The 16139-nt window shown below is 39.7% G+C and overlaps 1 protein-coding gene across 2 annotated transcripts in view; it reads right to left on the bottom strand.

Annotated features, from left to right (window-relative positions):
• Cldn34a (claudin 34A) overlaps window positions 1-14270 on the bottom strand; it is a 68489-nt gene extending 54219 nt beyond the window's left edge. Inside the window, exon 1 of one of the 2 annotated variants that reach the window (XM_063280262.1) lies at window positions 14118-14270. In XM_063280262.1, the coding sequence (XP_063136332.1) occupies window positions 14118-14232 (115 nt within the window). In that variant the 5' untranslated portion in view covers window positions 14233-14270. The remainder of the gene's footprint in view (window positions 1-14117) is intronic. The other variant, XM_063280263.1, reaches the window with a different exon arrangement.
• Window positions 14271-16139: the final 1869 nt, after the last annotated feature.

Genomic DNA, 16139 nt, shown 5'->3' with positions numbered 1-16139 from the left:
AGAAAAGGAATTCAAGGCCCATTACCTAAACATAGTAAAAGCCATATACAGCAAACCAGTGGCTAATATTAAACTAAATGGAGAGTAACTTGAAGCAATCCCACTAAAACCAGGGACAAGACAAAGCTGCCCACTCTCTCCCTACTTATTCAATATAGTTCTCGAATTCCTAGCCAGAGGAATCAGACAACAAAAGGAGATCAAAGGGATACAGATTGTAAAGGAAGAAGTCAAAATATCACTATTTACAGATGATGTGATAGTATATTTAAGTGATCCCAAAAGTTCCACCAGAGAACTACTAAACCTGATAAACACCTTCAGCAAAGTGGCTGGGTTTAAAATTAATTCAAATAAATCAGTAACCTTCCTCTACACAAAAGAGAAACAAGCCAAGAATGAAATTAGGGAAACGACACCCTTCATAATAGTCCCAAATAATATAAAATACCTCGGTGTGACTTTAACCAAGCAAGTGAAAGATCTGTATGATAAGATCTTCAAGACACTGAAGAAAGAAATTGAAGATTTCAGAAGATGGAAAGATCTCCCATGCTCATGGATTGGCAGGATTAATATAGAAAAATGGCCATTTTACCAAAAGCCATCTACAGATTCAATGCAATCCTGATCAAAATTCCAACCCAATTCTTCAAAGAGTTAGAGAGAACAATTTACAAATTCATCTGGAATAACAACAACAAAAAAAAAAAACATCAGGATAGCTAAAAGTCTCCTCAACAATAAAAGAACTTCCAGTGGAATCACTATCCCTGAACTCAAGGTGTATTACAGAGCAACAGTGATAAAAAAAAACTGTATTGTATTGGTACAGAAACAGGCAGATAGACCAGTGAAATAGAATTGAAGACCCAGAAATGAACCCACACACCTATGGTCACTTGACTTTTGAGAAAGGAGCCAAAACCATCCAATGGAAAAAAGATAGCATTTTCAGCAAATGGTGTTAGTTCAACTGGAGGTCAGCATGTAGAAGAATGCAGATCGATCCATGCTTATCACCCTGTACAAAGCTAAAGTCCAAGTGGTTCAAGAACCTCCAAATCAAACCAGATACACTTAAAAAATAGAAGAAAAATTGGGGAAGAATCTTGAACACATGGGCACCGGATAAATCTTCCTGAACAAAACACCAATGGCTTATGCTCTAAGATCAAGAATTGACAAATGGGATCTCATAAAACTACAAAGCTTCTTTAAGGCAAAGGACAGTGTTGTTAGGACAAAAAGGCAACTAACATATTGGGAAAAGATCTTTACCAATCCTACAACTGATAGAAGGCTCATATCCAAAATATACAAAGAACTCATGAAGTTAGACTGCACAGAGACAAATAACCCTATTAAAAAATGGGGTTCAGAGCTAAACAAAGAATTCACAGCTGAGGCGTGCCTAATGGCTGAGAAGCATCTAAAGAAATGTTTAACATCTTTCATCATAAGGGAAATCCAAATCAAAACAACCCTGAGATTCCACCTCACACCAGTCAGAATGGTTATGATCAAAAACTCCAGCGACAGCAGATGCTGGCCAGGATGTGGAGAAAGAGGAACACTCCTCCATTGTTGGTGGGATTGCACACTGGTACAACCTATCTGGAAATCAGTCTGGAGGTTCCTCAGAAAATTGGACATTGAACTACCTGATGACCCAGCTATACCTCTCTTGGGCATATACCCAAAAGATGCCCCAACATTTAACAAAGAAATATGCTCCACTATGTTCATAGCAGCCTTATTTATAATAGCCAGAAGCTGGAAAGAACCCACATGCCCTTCAACAGAGGAATGGATACAGAAAATGGGGTACATCTACACAATGGAATATCACTCAGCTATCAAAAACAATGACTTTATGAAATTCATAGGCAAATGGATGGAACTGGAAAATATCATCCTGAGTGAGGTAACCCAATCACAGAAAAACACACATGGTATGCACTCATTGATAATTTGATATTAGTCCAAATGCTCAAATTATCCTAAATGCACAGAACACATGAAACTCAAGAAGGATGACCAAAATGAGAATGCTTCATTCCTTCTTTAAAAGGGGAACCAGAATACCCTTGGGAGGGAATAGGGAGGCAAAGTTTAGAACAGAGGCTGAAGCAACGCCCATTCAGAGCCTGCCCCACATGTGGCCCATACATATACAGCCAGCAAACTAGATAAGATTGATGAAGCAAAGAAGTGCAGGCTGACAGGAACCAGATGTAGATCTCTCCTGAGAGACACAGCCAGAATACAGCAAATACATAGGCAAATGCCAGCAGCAAACCACTGAACTGAGAACGGGACCCCTGTTGAAGGAATCAGAGAAAGAACTGGAAGAGCTTGAAGGGGCTCGAGACCCCATATGTACAACAATGCCAAGCAACCAGAGCTTCCAGGGACTAAGCCACTACCTAAAGACTATACATGGACTGACCCTGGACTCTGACCTCATAGGTAGCAATGAATATCCTAGCAAGAGCACCAGTAGAAGGGGAAGCCCTGGGTCCTGCTAAGACTGAAACCCCAGTGAACTAGTCTGTTGGTGGGAGGGCGGCAATGGGGGGAGGGTGGGGAGGGGAATACCCATAAGGAAGGGGAGGTGGGAGGGGGATGTTTGCCCGGAACCGGGAAAGGGAATAACACTCGAAATGTATGTAAGAAATACTCAAGTTAATAAAAAAAAAAAAAAGAAAGCAAAAAAAAAATCACATGACCATTTCATTAGATGCTGAGAAAGCATTTGACAAAATTCAACACCCCTTGATGATAAAAGTCCTGGAAAGAAAAGGAATTCAAGGCCCATTACCTAAACATAGTAAAAGCCATATACAGCAAACCAGTGGCTAATATTAAACTAAATGGAGAGTAACTTGAAGCAATCCCACTAAAACCAGGGACAAGACAAAGCTGCCCACTCTCTCCCTACTTATTCAATATAGTTCTCGAATTCCTAGCCAGAGGAATCAGACAACAAAAGGAGATCAAAGGGATACAGATTGTAAAGGAAGAAGTCAAAATATCACTATTTACAGATGATGTGATAGTATATTTAAGTGATCCCAAAAGTTCCACCAGAGAACTACTAAACCTGATAAACACCTTCAGCAAAGTGGCTGGGTTTAAAATTAATTCAAATAAATCAGTAACCTTCCTCTACACAAAAGAGGAGCAAGCCAAGAATGAAATTAGGGAAACGACACCCTTCATAATAGTCCCAAATAATATAAAATACCTCGGTGTGACTTTAACCAAGCAAGTGAAAGATCTGTATGATAAGATCTTCAAGACACTGAAGAAAGAAATTGAAGATTTCAGAAGATGGAAAGATCTCCCATGCTCATGGATTGGCAGGATTAATATAGAAAAATGGCCATTTTACCAAAAGCCATCTACAGATTCAATGCAATCCTGATCAAAATTCCAACCCAATTCTTCAAAGAGTTAGAGAGAACAATTTACAAATTCATCTGGAATAACAACAACAAAAAAAAAAAACATCAGGATAGCTAAAAGTCTCCTCAACAATAAAAGAACTTCCAGTGGAATCACTATCCCTGAACTCAAGGTGTATTACAGAGCAACAGTGATAAAAAAAACTGTATTGTATTGGTACAGAAACAGGCAGATAGACCAGTGAAATAGAATTGAAGACCCAGAAATGAACCCACACACCTATGGTCACTTGACTTTTGAGAAAGGAGCCAAAACCATCCAATGGAAAAAAGATAGCATTTTCAGCAAATGGTGTTAGTTCAACTGGAGGTCAGCATGTAGAAGAATGCAGATCGATCCATGCTTATCACCCTGTACAAAGCTAAAGTCCAAGTGGTTCAAGAACCTCCAAATCAAACCAGATACACTTAAAAAAATAGAAGAAAAATTGGGGAAGAATCTTGAACACATGGGCACCGGATAAATCTTCCTGAACAAAACACCAATGGCTTATGCTCTAAGATCAAGAATTGACAAATGGGATCTCATAAAACTACAAAGCTTCTTTAAGGCAAAGGACAGTGTTGTTAGGACAAAAAGGCAACTAACATATTGGGAAAAGATCTTTACCAGTCCTACAACTGATAGAAGGCTCATATCCAAAATATACAAAGAACTCATGAAGTTAGACTGCACAGAGACAAATAACCCTATTAAAAAATGGGGTTCAGAGCTAAACAAAGAATTCACAGCTGAGGCGTGCCTAATGGCTGAGAAGCATCTAAAGAAATGTTTAACATCTTTCATCATAAGGGAAATCCAAATCAAAACAACCCTGAGATTCCACCTCACACCAGTCAGAATGGTTATGATCAAAAACTCCAGCGACAGCAGATGCTGGCCAGGATGTGGAGAAAGAGGAACACTCCTCCATTGTTGGTGGGATTGCACACTGGTACAACCTATCTGGAAATCAGTCTGGAGGTTCCTCAGAAAATTGGACATTGAACTACCTGATGACCCAGCTATACCTCTCTTGGGCATATACCCAAAAGATGCCCCAACATTTAACAAAGAAATATGCTCCACTATGTTCATAGCAGCCTTATTTATAATAGCCAGAAGCTGGAAAGAACCCACATGCCCTTCAACAGAGGAATGGATACAGAAAATGGGGTACATCTACACAATGGAATATCACTCAGCTATCAAAAACAATGACTTTATGAAATTCATAGGCAAATGGATGGAACTGGAAAATATCATCCTGAGTGAGGTAACCCAATCACAGAAAAACACACATGGTATGCACTCATTGATAATTTGATATTAGTCCAAATGCTCAAATTATCCTAAATGCACAGAACACATGAAACTCAAGAAGGATGACCAAAATGAGAATGCTTCATTCCTTCTTTAAAAGGGGAACCAGAATACCCTTGGGAGGGAATAGGGAGGCAAAGTTTAGAACAGAGGCTGAAGCAACGCCCATTCAGAGCCTGCCCCACATGTGGCCCATACATATACAGCCAGCAAACTAGATAAGATTGATGAAGCAAAGAAGTGCAGGCTGACAGGAACCAGATGTAGATCTCTCCTGAGAGACACAGCCAGAATACAGCAAATACATAGGCAAATGCCAGCAGCAAACCACTGAACTGAGAACGGGACCCCTGTTGAAGGAATCAGAGAAAGAACTGGAAGAGCTTGAAGGGGCTCGAGACCCCATATGTACAACAATGCCAAGCAACCAGAGCTTCCAGGGACTAAGCCACTACCTAAAGACTATACATGGACTGACCCTGGACTCTGACCTCATAGGTAGCAATGAATATCCTAGCAAGAGCACCAGTAGAAGGGGAAGCCCTGGGTCCTGCTAAGACTGAAACCCCAGTGAACTAGTCTGTTGGTGGGAGGGCGGCAATGGGGGGAGGGTGGGGAGGGGAATACCCATAAGGAAGGGGAGGTGGGAGGGGGATGTTTGCCCGGAACCGGGAAAGGGAATAACACTCGAAATGTATGTAAGAAATACTCAAGTTAATAAAAAAAAAAAGCAAAAAAAAAAATCACATGACCGTTTCATTAGATGCTGAGAAAGCATTTGACAAAATTCAACACCCCTTGATGATAAAAGTCCTGGAAAGAAAAGGAATTCAAGGCCCATTACCTAAACATAGTAAAAGCCATATACAGCAAACCAGTGGCTAATATTAAACTAAATGGAGAGTAACTTGAAGCAATCCCACTAAAACCAGGGACAAGACAAAGCTGCTCACTCTCTCCCTACTTATTCAATATAGTTCTCGAATTCCTAGCCAGAGGAATCAGACAACAAAAGGAGATCAAAGGGATACAGATTGTAAAGGAAGAAGTCAAAATATCACTATTTACAGATGATGTGATAGTATATTTAAGTGATCCCAAAAGTTCCACCAGAGAACTACTAAACCTGATAAACACCTTCAGCAAAGTGGCTGGGTTTAAAATTAATTCAAATAAATCAGTAACCTTCCTCTACACAAAAGAGTAACAAGCCAAGAATGAAATTAGGGAAACGACACCCTTCATAATAGTCCCAAATAATATAAAATACCTCGGTGTGACTTTAACCAAGCAAGTGAAAGATCTGTATGATAAGATCTTCAAGACACTGAAGAAAGAAATTGAAGATTTCAGAAGATGGAAAGATCTCCCATGCTCATGGATTGGCAGGATTAATATAGAAAAATGGCCATTTTACCAAAAGCCATCTACAGATTCAATGCAATCCTGATCAAAATTCCAACCCAATTCTTCAAAGAGTTAGAGAGAACAATTTACAAATTCATCTGGAATATTAACAACAACAAAAAAAAAACATCAGGATAGCTAAAAGTCTCCTCAACAATAAAAGAACTTCCAGTGGTATCACTATCCCTGAACTCAAGGTGTATTACAGAGCAACAGTGATAAAAAAAAACTGTATTGTATTGGTACAGAAACAGGCAGATAGACCAGTGAAATAGAATTGAAGACCCAGAAATGAACCCACACACCTATGGTCACTTGACTTTTGAGAAAGGAGCCAAAACCATCCAATGGAAAAAAGATAGCATTTTCAGCAAATGGTGTTAGTTCAACTGGAGGTCAGCATGTAGAAGAATGCAGATCGATCCATGCTTATCACCCTGTACAAAGCTAAAGTCCAAGTGGTTCAAGAACCTCCAAATCAAACCAGATACACTTAAAAAAATAGAAGAAAAATTGGGGAAGAATCTTGAACACATGGGCACCGGATAAATCTTCCTGAACAAAACACCAATGGCTTATGCTCTAAGATCAAGAATTGACAAATGGGATCTCATAAAACTACAAAGCTTCTTTAAGGCAAAGGACAGTGTTGTTAGGACAAAAAGGCAACTAACATATTGGGAAAAGATCTTTACCAATCCTACAACTGATAGAAGGCTCATATCCAAAATATACAAAGAACTCATGAAGTTAGACTGCACAGAGACAAATAACCCTATTAAAAAATGGGGTTCAGAGCTAAACAAAGAATTCACAGCTGAGGCGTGCCTAATGGCTGAGAAGCATCTAAAGAAATGTTTAACATCTTTCATCATAAGGGAAATCCAAATCAAAACAACCCTGAGATTCCACCTCACACCAGTCAGAATGGTTATGATCAAAAACTCCAGCGACAGCAGATGCTGGCCAGGATGTGGAGAAAGAGGAACACTCCTCCATTGTTGGTGGGATTGCACACTGGTACAACCTATCTGGAAATCAGTCTGGAGGTTCCTCAGAAAATTGGACATTGAACTACCTGATGACCCAGCTATACCTCTCTTGGGCATATACCCAAAAGATGCCCCAACATTTAACAAAGAAATATGCTCCACTATGTTCATAGCAGCCTTATTTATAATAGCCAGAAGCTGGAAAGAACCCACATGCCCTTCAACAGAGGAATGGATACAGAAAATGGGGTACATCTACACAATGGAATATCACTCAGCTATCAAAAACAATGACTTTATGAAATTCATAGGCAAATGGATGGAACTGGAAAATATCATCCTGAGTGAGGTAACCCAATCACAGAAAAACACACATGGTATGCACTCATTGATAATTTGATATTAGTCCAAATGCTCAAATTATCCTAAATGCACAGAACACATGAAACTCAAGAAGGATGACCAAAATGAGAATGCTTCATTCCTTCTTTAAAAGGGGAACCAGAATACCCTTGGGAGGGAATAGGGAGGCAAAGTTTAGAACAGAGGCTGAAGCAACGCCCATTCAGAGCCTGCCCCACATGTGGCCCATACATATACAGCCAGCAAACTAGATAAGATTGATGAAGCAAAGAAGTGCAGGCTGACAGGAACCAGATGTAGATCTCTCCTGAGAGACACAGCCAGAATACAGCAAATACATAGGCAAATGCCAGCAGCAAACCACTGAACTGAGAACGGGACCCCTGTTGAAGGAATCAGAGAAAGAACTGGAAGAGCTTGAAGGGGCTCCAGACCCCATATGTACAACAATGCCAAGCAACCAGAGCTTCCAGGGACTAAGCCACTACCTAAAGACTATACATGGACTGACCCTGGACTCTGACCTCATAGGTAGCAATGAATATCCTAGCAAGAGCACCAGTAGAAGGGGAAGCCCTGGGTCCTGCTAAGACTGAAACCCCAGTGAACTAGTCTGTTGGTGGGAGGGCGGCAATGGGGGGAGGGTAGGGAGGGGAATACCCATAAGGAAGGGGAGGTGGGAGGGGGATGTTTGCCCGGAACCGGGAAAGGGAATAACACTCGAAATGTATGTAAGAAATACTCAAGTTAATAAAAAAAAAAAAGCAAAAAAAAAAATCACATGACCGTTTCATTAGATGCTGAGAAAGCATTTGACAAAATTCAACACCCCTTGATGATAAAAGTCCTGGAAAGAAAAGGAATTCAAGGCCCATTACCTAAACATAGTAAAAGCCATATACAGCAAACCAGTGGCTAATATTAAACTAAATGGAGAGTAACTTGAAGCAATCCCACTAAAACCAGGGACAAGACAAAGCTGCTCACTCTCTCCCTACTTATTCAATATAGTTCTCGAATTCCTAGCCAGAGGAATCAGACAACAAAAGGAGATCAAAGGGATACAGATTGTAAAGGAAGAAGTCAAAATATCACTATTTACAGATGATGTGATAGTATATTTAAGTGATCCCAAAAGTTCCACCAGAGAACTACTAAACCTGATAAACACCTTCAGCAAAGTGGCTGGGTTTAAAATTAATTCAAATAAATCAGTAACCTTCCTCTACACAAAAGAGAAACAAGCCAAGAATGAAATTAGGGAAACGACACCCTTCATAATAGTCCCAAATAATATAAAATACCTCGGTGTGACTTTAACCAAGCAAGTGAAAGATCTGTATGATAAGATCTTCAAGACACTGAAGAAAGAAATTGAAGATTTCAGAAGATGGAAAGATCTCCCATGCTCATGGATTGGCAGGATTAATATAGAAAAATGGCCATTTTACCAAAAGCCATCTACAGATTCAATGCAATCCTGATCAAAATTCCAACCCAATTCTTCAAAGAGTTAGAGAGAACAATTTACAAATTCATCTGGAATAACAACAACAACAAAAAAAAAACATCAGGATAGCTAAAAGTCTCCTCAACAATAAAAGAACTTCCAGTGGAATCACTATCCCTGAACTCAAGGTGTATTACAGAGCAACAGTGATAAAAAAAAACTGTATTGTATTGGTACAGAAACAGGCAGATAGACCAGTGAAATAGAATTGAAGACCCAGAAATGAACCCACACACCTATGGTCACTTGACTTTGAGAAAGGAGCCAAAACCATCCAATGGAAAAAAGATAGCATTTTCAGCAAATGGTGTTAGTTCAACTGGAGGTCAGCATGTAGAAGAATGCAGATCGATCCATGCTTATCACCCTGTACAAAGCTAAAGTCCAAGTGGTTCAAGAACCTCCAAATCAAACCAGATACACTTAAAAAAATAGAAGAAAAATTGGGGAAGAATCTTGAACACATGGGCACCGGATAAATCTTCCTGAACAAAACACCAATGGCTTATGCTCTAAGATCAAGAATTGACAAATGGGATCTCATAAAACTACAAAGCTTCTTTAAGGCAAAGGACAGTGTTGTTAGGACAAAAAGGCAACTAACATATTGGGAAAAGATCTTTACCAATCCTACAACTGATAGAAGGCTCATATCCAAAATATACAAAGAACTCATGAAGTTAGACTGCACAGAGACAAATAACCCTATTAAAAAATGGGGTTCAGAGCTAAACAAAGAATTCACAGCTGAGGCGTGCCTAATGGCTGAGAAGCATCTAAAGAAATGTTTAACATCTTTCATCATAAGGGAAATCCAAATCAAAACAACCCTGAGATTCCACCTCACACCAGTCAGAATGGTTATGATCAAAAACTCCAGCGACAGCAGATGCTGGCCAGGATGTGGAGAAAGAGGAACACTCCTCCATTGTTGGTGGGATTGCACACTGGTACAACCTATCTGGAAATCAGTCTGGAGGTTCCTCAGAAAATTGGACATTGAACTACCTGATGACCCAGCTATACCTCTCTTGGGCATATACCCAAAAGATGCCCCAACATTTAACAAAGAAATATGCTCCACTATGTTCATAGCAGCCTTATTTATAATAGCCAGAAGCTGGAAAGAACCCACATGCCCTTCAACAGAGGAATGGATACAGAAAATGGGGTACATCTACACAATGGAATATCACTCAGCTATCAAAAACAATGACTTTATGAAATTCATAGGCAAATGGATGGAACTGGAAAATATCATCCTGAGTGAGGTAACCCAATCACAGAAAAACACACATGGTATGCACTCATTGATAATTTGATATTAGTCCAAATGCTCAAATTATCCTAAATGCACAGAACACATGAAACTCAAGAAGGATGACCAAAATGAGAATGCTTCATTCCTTCTTTAAAAGGGGAACCAGAATACCCTTGGGAGGGAATAGGGAGGCAAAGTTTAGAACAGAGGCTGAAGCAACGCCCATTCAGAGCCTGCCCCACATGTGGCCCATACATATACAGCCAGCAAACTAGATAAGATTGATGAAGCAAAGAAGTGCAGGCTGACAGGAACCAGATGTAGATCTCTCCTGAGAGACACAGCCAGAATACAGCAAATACATAGGCAAATGCCAGCAGCAAACCACTGAACTGAGAACGGGACCCCTGTTGAAGGAATCAGAGAAAGAACTGGAAGAGCTTGAAGGGGCTCGAGACCCCATATGTACAACAATGCCAAGCAACCAGAGCTTCCAGGGACTAAGCCACTACCTAAAGACTATACATGGACTGACCCTGGACTCTGACCTCATAGGTAGCAATGAATATCCTAGCAAGAGCACCAGTGGAAGGGGAAGCCCTGGGTCCTGCTAAGACTGAAACCCCAGTGAACTAGTCTGTTGGTGGGAGGGCGGCAATGGGGGGAGGGTGGGGAGGGGAATACCCATAAGGAAGGGGAGGTGGGAGGGGGATGTTTGCCCGGAACCGGGAAAGGGAATAACACTCGAAATGTATGTAAGAAATACTCAAGTTAATAAAAAAAAAAAAGAAAGAAAGCAAAAAAAAAAATCACATGACCATTTCATTAGATGCTGAGAAAGCATTTGACAAAATTCAACACCCCTTGATGATAAAAGTCCTGGAAAGAATAGGAATTCAAGGCCCATTACCTAAACATAGTAAAAGCCATATACAGCAAACCAGTAGCTAATATTAAACTAAATGGAGTGTAACTTGAAGCAATCCCACTAAAACCAGGGACAAGACAAAGCTGCCCACTCTCTCCCTACTTATTCAATATAGTTCTCGAATTCCTAGCCAGAGGAATCAGACAACAAAAGGAGATCAAAGGGATACAGATTGTAAAGGAAGAAGTCAAAATATCACTATTTACAGATGATGTGATAGTATATTTAAGTGATCCCAAAAGTTCCACCAGAGAACTACTAAACCTGATAAACACCTTCAGCAAAGTGGCTGGGTTTAAAATTAATTCAAATAAATCAGTAACCTTCCTCTACACAAAAGAGAAACAAGCCAAGAATGAAATTAGGAAAACGACACCCTTCATAATAGTCCCAAATAATATAAAATACCTCGGTGTGACTTTAACCAAGCAAGTGAAAGATCTGTATGATAAGATCTTCAAGCCTCTGAAGAAAGAAATTGAAGATTTCAGAAGATGGAAAGATCTCCCATGCTCATGGATTGGCAGGATTAATATAGAAAAATGGCCATTTTACCAAAAGCCATCTACAGATTCAATGCAATCCTGATCAAAATTCCAACCCAATTCTTCAAAGAGTTAGAGAGAACAATTTACAAATTCATCTGGAATAACAACAACAGAAAAAACCCCCAGGATAGCTAAAAGTCTCCTCAACAATAAAAGAACTTCCAGTGGAATCACTATCCCTGAACTCAAGGAGTATTACAGAGCAATAGTGATTAAAAAAAACTGTATTGTATTGGTACAGAAACAGGCAGATAGCCCAGTGAAATAGAATTGAAGACCCAGAAATGAACCCACACACCTATGGTCACTTGACTTTTGAGAAAGGAGCCAAAACCATCCAATGGAAAAAAGATAGCATTTTCAGCAAATGGTGTTAGTTCAACTGGAGGTCAGCATGTAGAAGAATGCTGATCGATCCATGCTTATCACCCTGTACAAAGCTAAAGTCCAAGTGGTTCAAGAACCTCCAAATCAAACCAGATACACTTAAAGAAATAGAAGAAAAATTGGGGAAGAATCTTGAACACATGGGCACTGGAGAAATCTTCCTGAACAAAACACCAATGGCTTATGCTCTAAGATCAAGAATTGACAAATGGGATCTCATAAAACTACAAAGCTTCTTTAAGGCAAAGGACAGTGTTGTTAGGACAAAAAGGCAACTAACATATTGGGAAAAGATCTTTACCAATCCTACAACTGATAGAAGGCTCATATCCAAAATATACAAAGAACTCATGAAGTTAGACTGCACAGAGACAAATAACCCTATTAAAAAATGGGGTTCAGAGCTAAACAAAGAATTCACAGCTGAGGCGTGCCTAATGGCTGAGAAGCATCTAAAGAAATGTTTAACATCTTTCATCATAAGGGAAATCCAAATCAAAACAACCCTGAGATTCCACCTCACACCAGTCAGAATGGTTATGATCAAAAACTCCAGCGACAGCAGATGCTGGCCAGGATGTGGAGAAAGAGGAACACTCCTCCATTGTTGGAGGATTGCACACTGGTACAACCTATCTGGAAATCAGTCTGGAGGTTCCTCAGAAAATTGGACATTGAACTACCTGATGACCCAGCTATACCTCTCTTGGGCATATACCCAAAAGATGCCCCAACATTTAACAAAGAAATATGCTCCACTATGTTCATAGCAGCCTTATTTATAATAGCCAGAAGCTGGAAAGAACCCACATGCCCTTCAACAGAGGAATGGATACAGAAAATGGGGTACATCTACACAATGGAATATCACTCAGCTATCAAAAACAATGACTTTATGAAATTCATAGGCAAATGGATGGAACTGGAAAATATCATCCTGAGTGAGGTAACCCAATCACAGAAAAACACACATGGTATGCACTCATTGATAATTTGATATTAGTCCAAATGCTCAAATTATCCTAAATGCACAGAACACATGAAACTCAAGAAGGATGACCAAAATGAGAATGCTTCATTCCTTCTTTAAAAGGGGAACCAGAATACCCTTGGGAGGGAATAGGGAGGCAAAGTTTAGAACAGAGGCTGAAGCAACGCCCATTCAGAGCCTGCCCCACATGTGGCCCATACATATACAGCCAGCAAACTAGATAAGATTGATGAAGCAAAGAAGTGCAGGCTGACAGGAACCAGATGTAGATCTCTCCTGAGAGACACAGCCAGAATACAGCAAATACATAGGCAAATGCCAGCAGCAAACCACTGAACTGAGAACGGGACCCCTGTTGAAGGATTCAGAGAAAGGACTGAAAGAGCTTATAGTGGCTTGAGACCCCATATGAACAACAATGCCCACCAACCAGGGCTTCCAGGGACTAAGCCACTACCCAAAGCCTATACATGGACTGACCTTCTGCTCCAACTGCATAGGTAGCAATCAACAGCCTAGTAAGAGCACCAGTGGAAGGGGAAGCCCTTGGTCCTGCCAAGACTGAACCTCCAGTGAATGGGATTGTTGGGAGGAGGGCAGTAATGTGGGTAGGATTGGGAGGGGAGCATCCATTTAGAAGGGAAGAGGGAGGGGTTATGGGAATGTTGACCTGGAAACCGGGAAAGGTAGTAACAATTAAAATGTAAATAAGAAATACTCAATTTAATAAAGATGGAGGAAAAAAAGGAAAAAGAAACCAGGTCCTGGAGAAGCAGGAGAGGACATTTAATGAGAACAGTGTTTCAATTAGAGATGCTGGGCGGTGGTAAGACTTCCACATCACTGTGAATGTAGTCATAGCCATGGAACTGTACACTAAGAAAGGTAAGTGGTAAACAGTGATATGTAGATTTAGTCACATTAACTAGAGTGTACAACAAAGATGGATCTACTAACCAGTGACGCTGTTCTCATACAAACCAGTGACCAGTGATGTAGGAGAGTATGCCACTAGCTGGGCCAGGAGAACTGATGAGGAGCCAGCTCTCTTCGAGTGTCCTTGGAGTCTCATTACTGCCTTCACACTGACCTGTGAATTCTTGACCTGCTTCACTGTTCTGAGAATTCTATTGTGTCATCAAATTCCAATTCTTACTTAGCTTATCTTCCCATTTTCAGCCACTAGTGTATGAGTGCTGTGATGTCATTAGGAGCTAATGATGCCCGGTCCTTAGGTCTTCGTGACACATGCTTTCTTATATATCTTTTTCAGGGTATGTATTTTACTGGCAGTCTGTCCTGCTCATACTCACCTGCTTGACTGTTTCAAACCTGTCATCCCTTTCTTTACTCCTCCTCTTTAAGGCATAATTTCTAACACCTGTCAGTGGAGGTAAGGACATGTTAGAAAAGTCACTACCATGTACGAAGGTACTAGCAGAGGTGACATCAACTCTCTTGGAATGAGATTACTTAATTAATTAGAGATGTGTAGCATATTTCACTATGCATTTGCCAGTTGAAGGGCATTGAAGTTGTTTCCATTTCCTACTTATTGTGAATAGAGCACCATCTTGTAGGATGTCAAGCCCTTTAGACATATGCCAAGAAGTGGTACCACCGTATCACACGGTAGACTTGTAGCTTTTTAAAATTCATACTGATTTCAACAGTGGCTCTACCAGTTTTCAATCTCACCAACAGTGTTTCCTCTCCCCCCACCCAGCCCCTCCAGTATTTGTTTTCATTTGCTTTCTTGATCTTAATCACTCCGGGTAAAATGAAATCTCAAAATAGTTTTAATTTACATATCTCTAATTGCTAAGGATGATGAACACTTGTAGAAGAAGGGGAGGGGAATGGGATAGGGGGCTTATGTCTTGGAAAATGGGAAAGGGAATAACATTTGAAATGTAAATAAAAATATTCAATAAAAGAAAAAAAATTATTTCTTGGCCATTTTAGTTTCTTCATTTGAGAATCCTCTCTTCACATCCATAGCCCAACTTTTAATTGTGTCATTTGTTTTCTTGGCTCTTTTGTTTTTGAAGCTTTTAAATATTTGGATATGAATCTCCAACCAGATCTATAGCTAGAAAAGATTCTCTCCCATTCTGTGAGCTTCCTCATTATTCAGCTGATTTTTTTTCTTTAGCAGTGAAGAAGCTTCTTAGTTTTATAAAGTCCTACTTGTCAATTGTTCATCTTAATTATTAGGCAAAGGCACTCCTATCCAGAAAGTCCTTTCTTACACAGATATGGAGGCTACTGCCTGTATTTTCTTCTAGCAGTTCCAGGGTTTCAGATTTTATGTTTCAGGTTTGTGTCTTTGACCCATTTGAAGTTAGTTTTTGTGTAAGGTAATAAATATGGGCCTACTTTCATTGTTCTTCATGTGGACATCCAGTTTTCCAGAACCATTTATTGAAGATACTTTCTTTTCTCCACTTTAAGTTTCTGGGCATCTTTATCAAATTTTAAGTGGCTGAATTTAGGTCTACTTATATTTCAGTCTTTAATTTGGTTCCATTGGTCTAAATGTCTGTTTTTGTACCAGAACCACATTGTCTTTATTACCATGATTCTGTAATATATCTTAAGATCTGGAACTGTAAATTCTCCAGAATTATTCTTCTTTGTTCTTTTGTCTCTTAAATTTTTATTTAACATTAATTTTTACAATAAACTGTCTTTTTCATTAATTAATTTATTTATTCACTTTACATCTCAATGTCAACCATCCCTCTCCTCTTTGCTTAGGATTGTTTTGGCTATCTAAGGAATTTTGTGTTTTCATATGAGTTTTAAGATAGCTTTTTCTATTTTATATAGACTTAAATAAGTCTAACCGGGATGGCATTGAATCAGTAAATTGGGTTTTTTTTATTGGATATTTGTTTTATTTTTTTATTTACATTTCAAATGTTATTCCCTTTCCCGGTTTCCCAGACATAAGTCCCCTATCCCATCCTCCCCTCC

Source organism: Rattus norvegicus, chromosome X (genome assembly GCF_036323735.1).
Source record: "Rattus norvegicus strain BN/NHsdMcwi chromosome X, GRCr8, whole genome shotgun sequence".
NCBI lineage: Eukaryota > Metazoa > Chordata > Mammalia > Rodentia > Muridae > Rattus > Rattus norvegicus.
The sequence above is the reverse complement of the archived record's forward strand: the minus strand, read 5'-3'. Positions and strand labels throughout refer to the sequence as shown.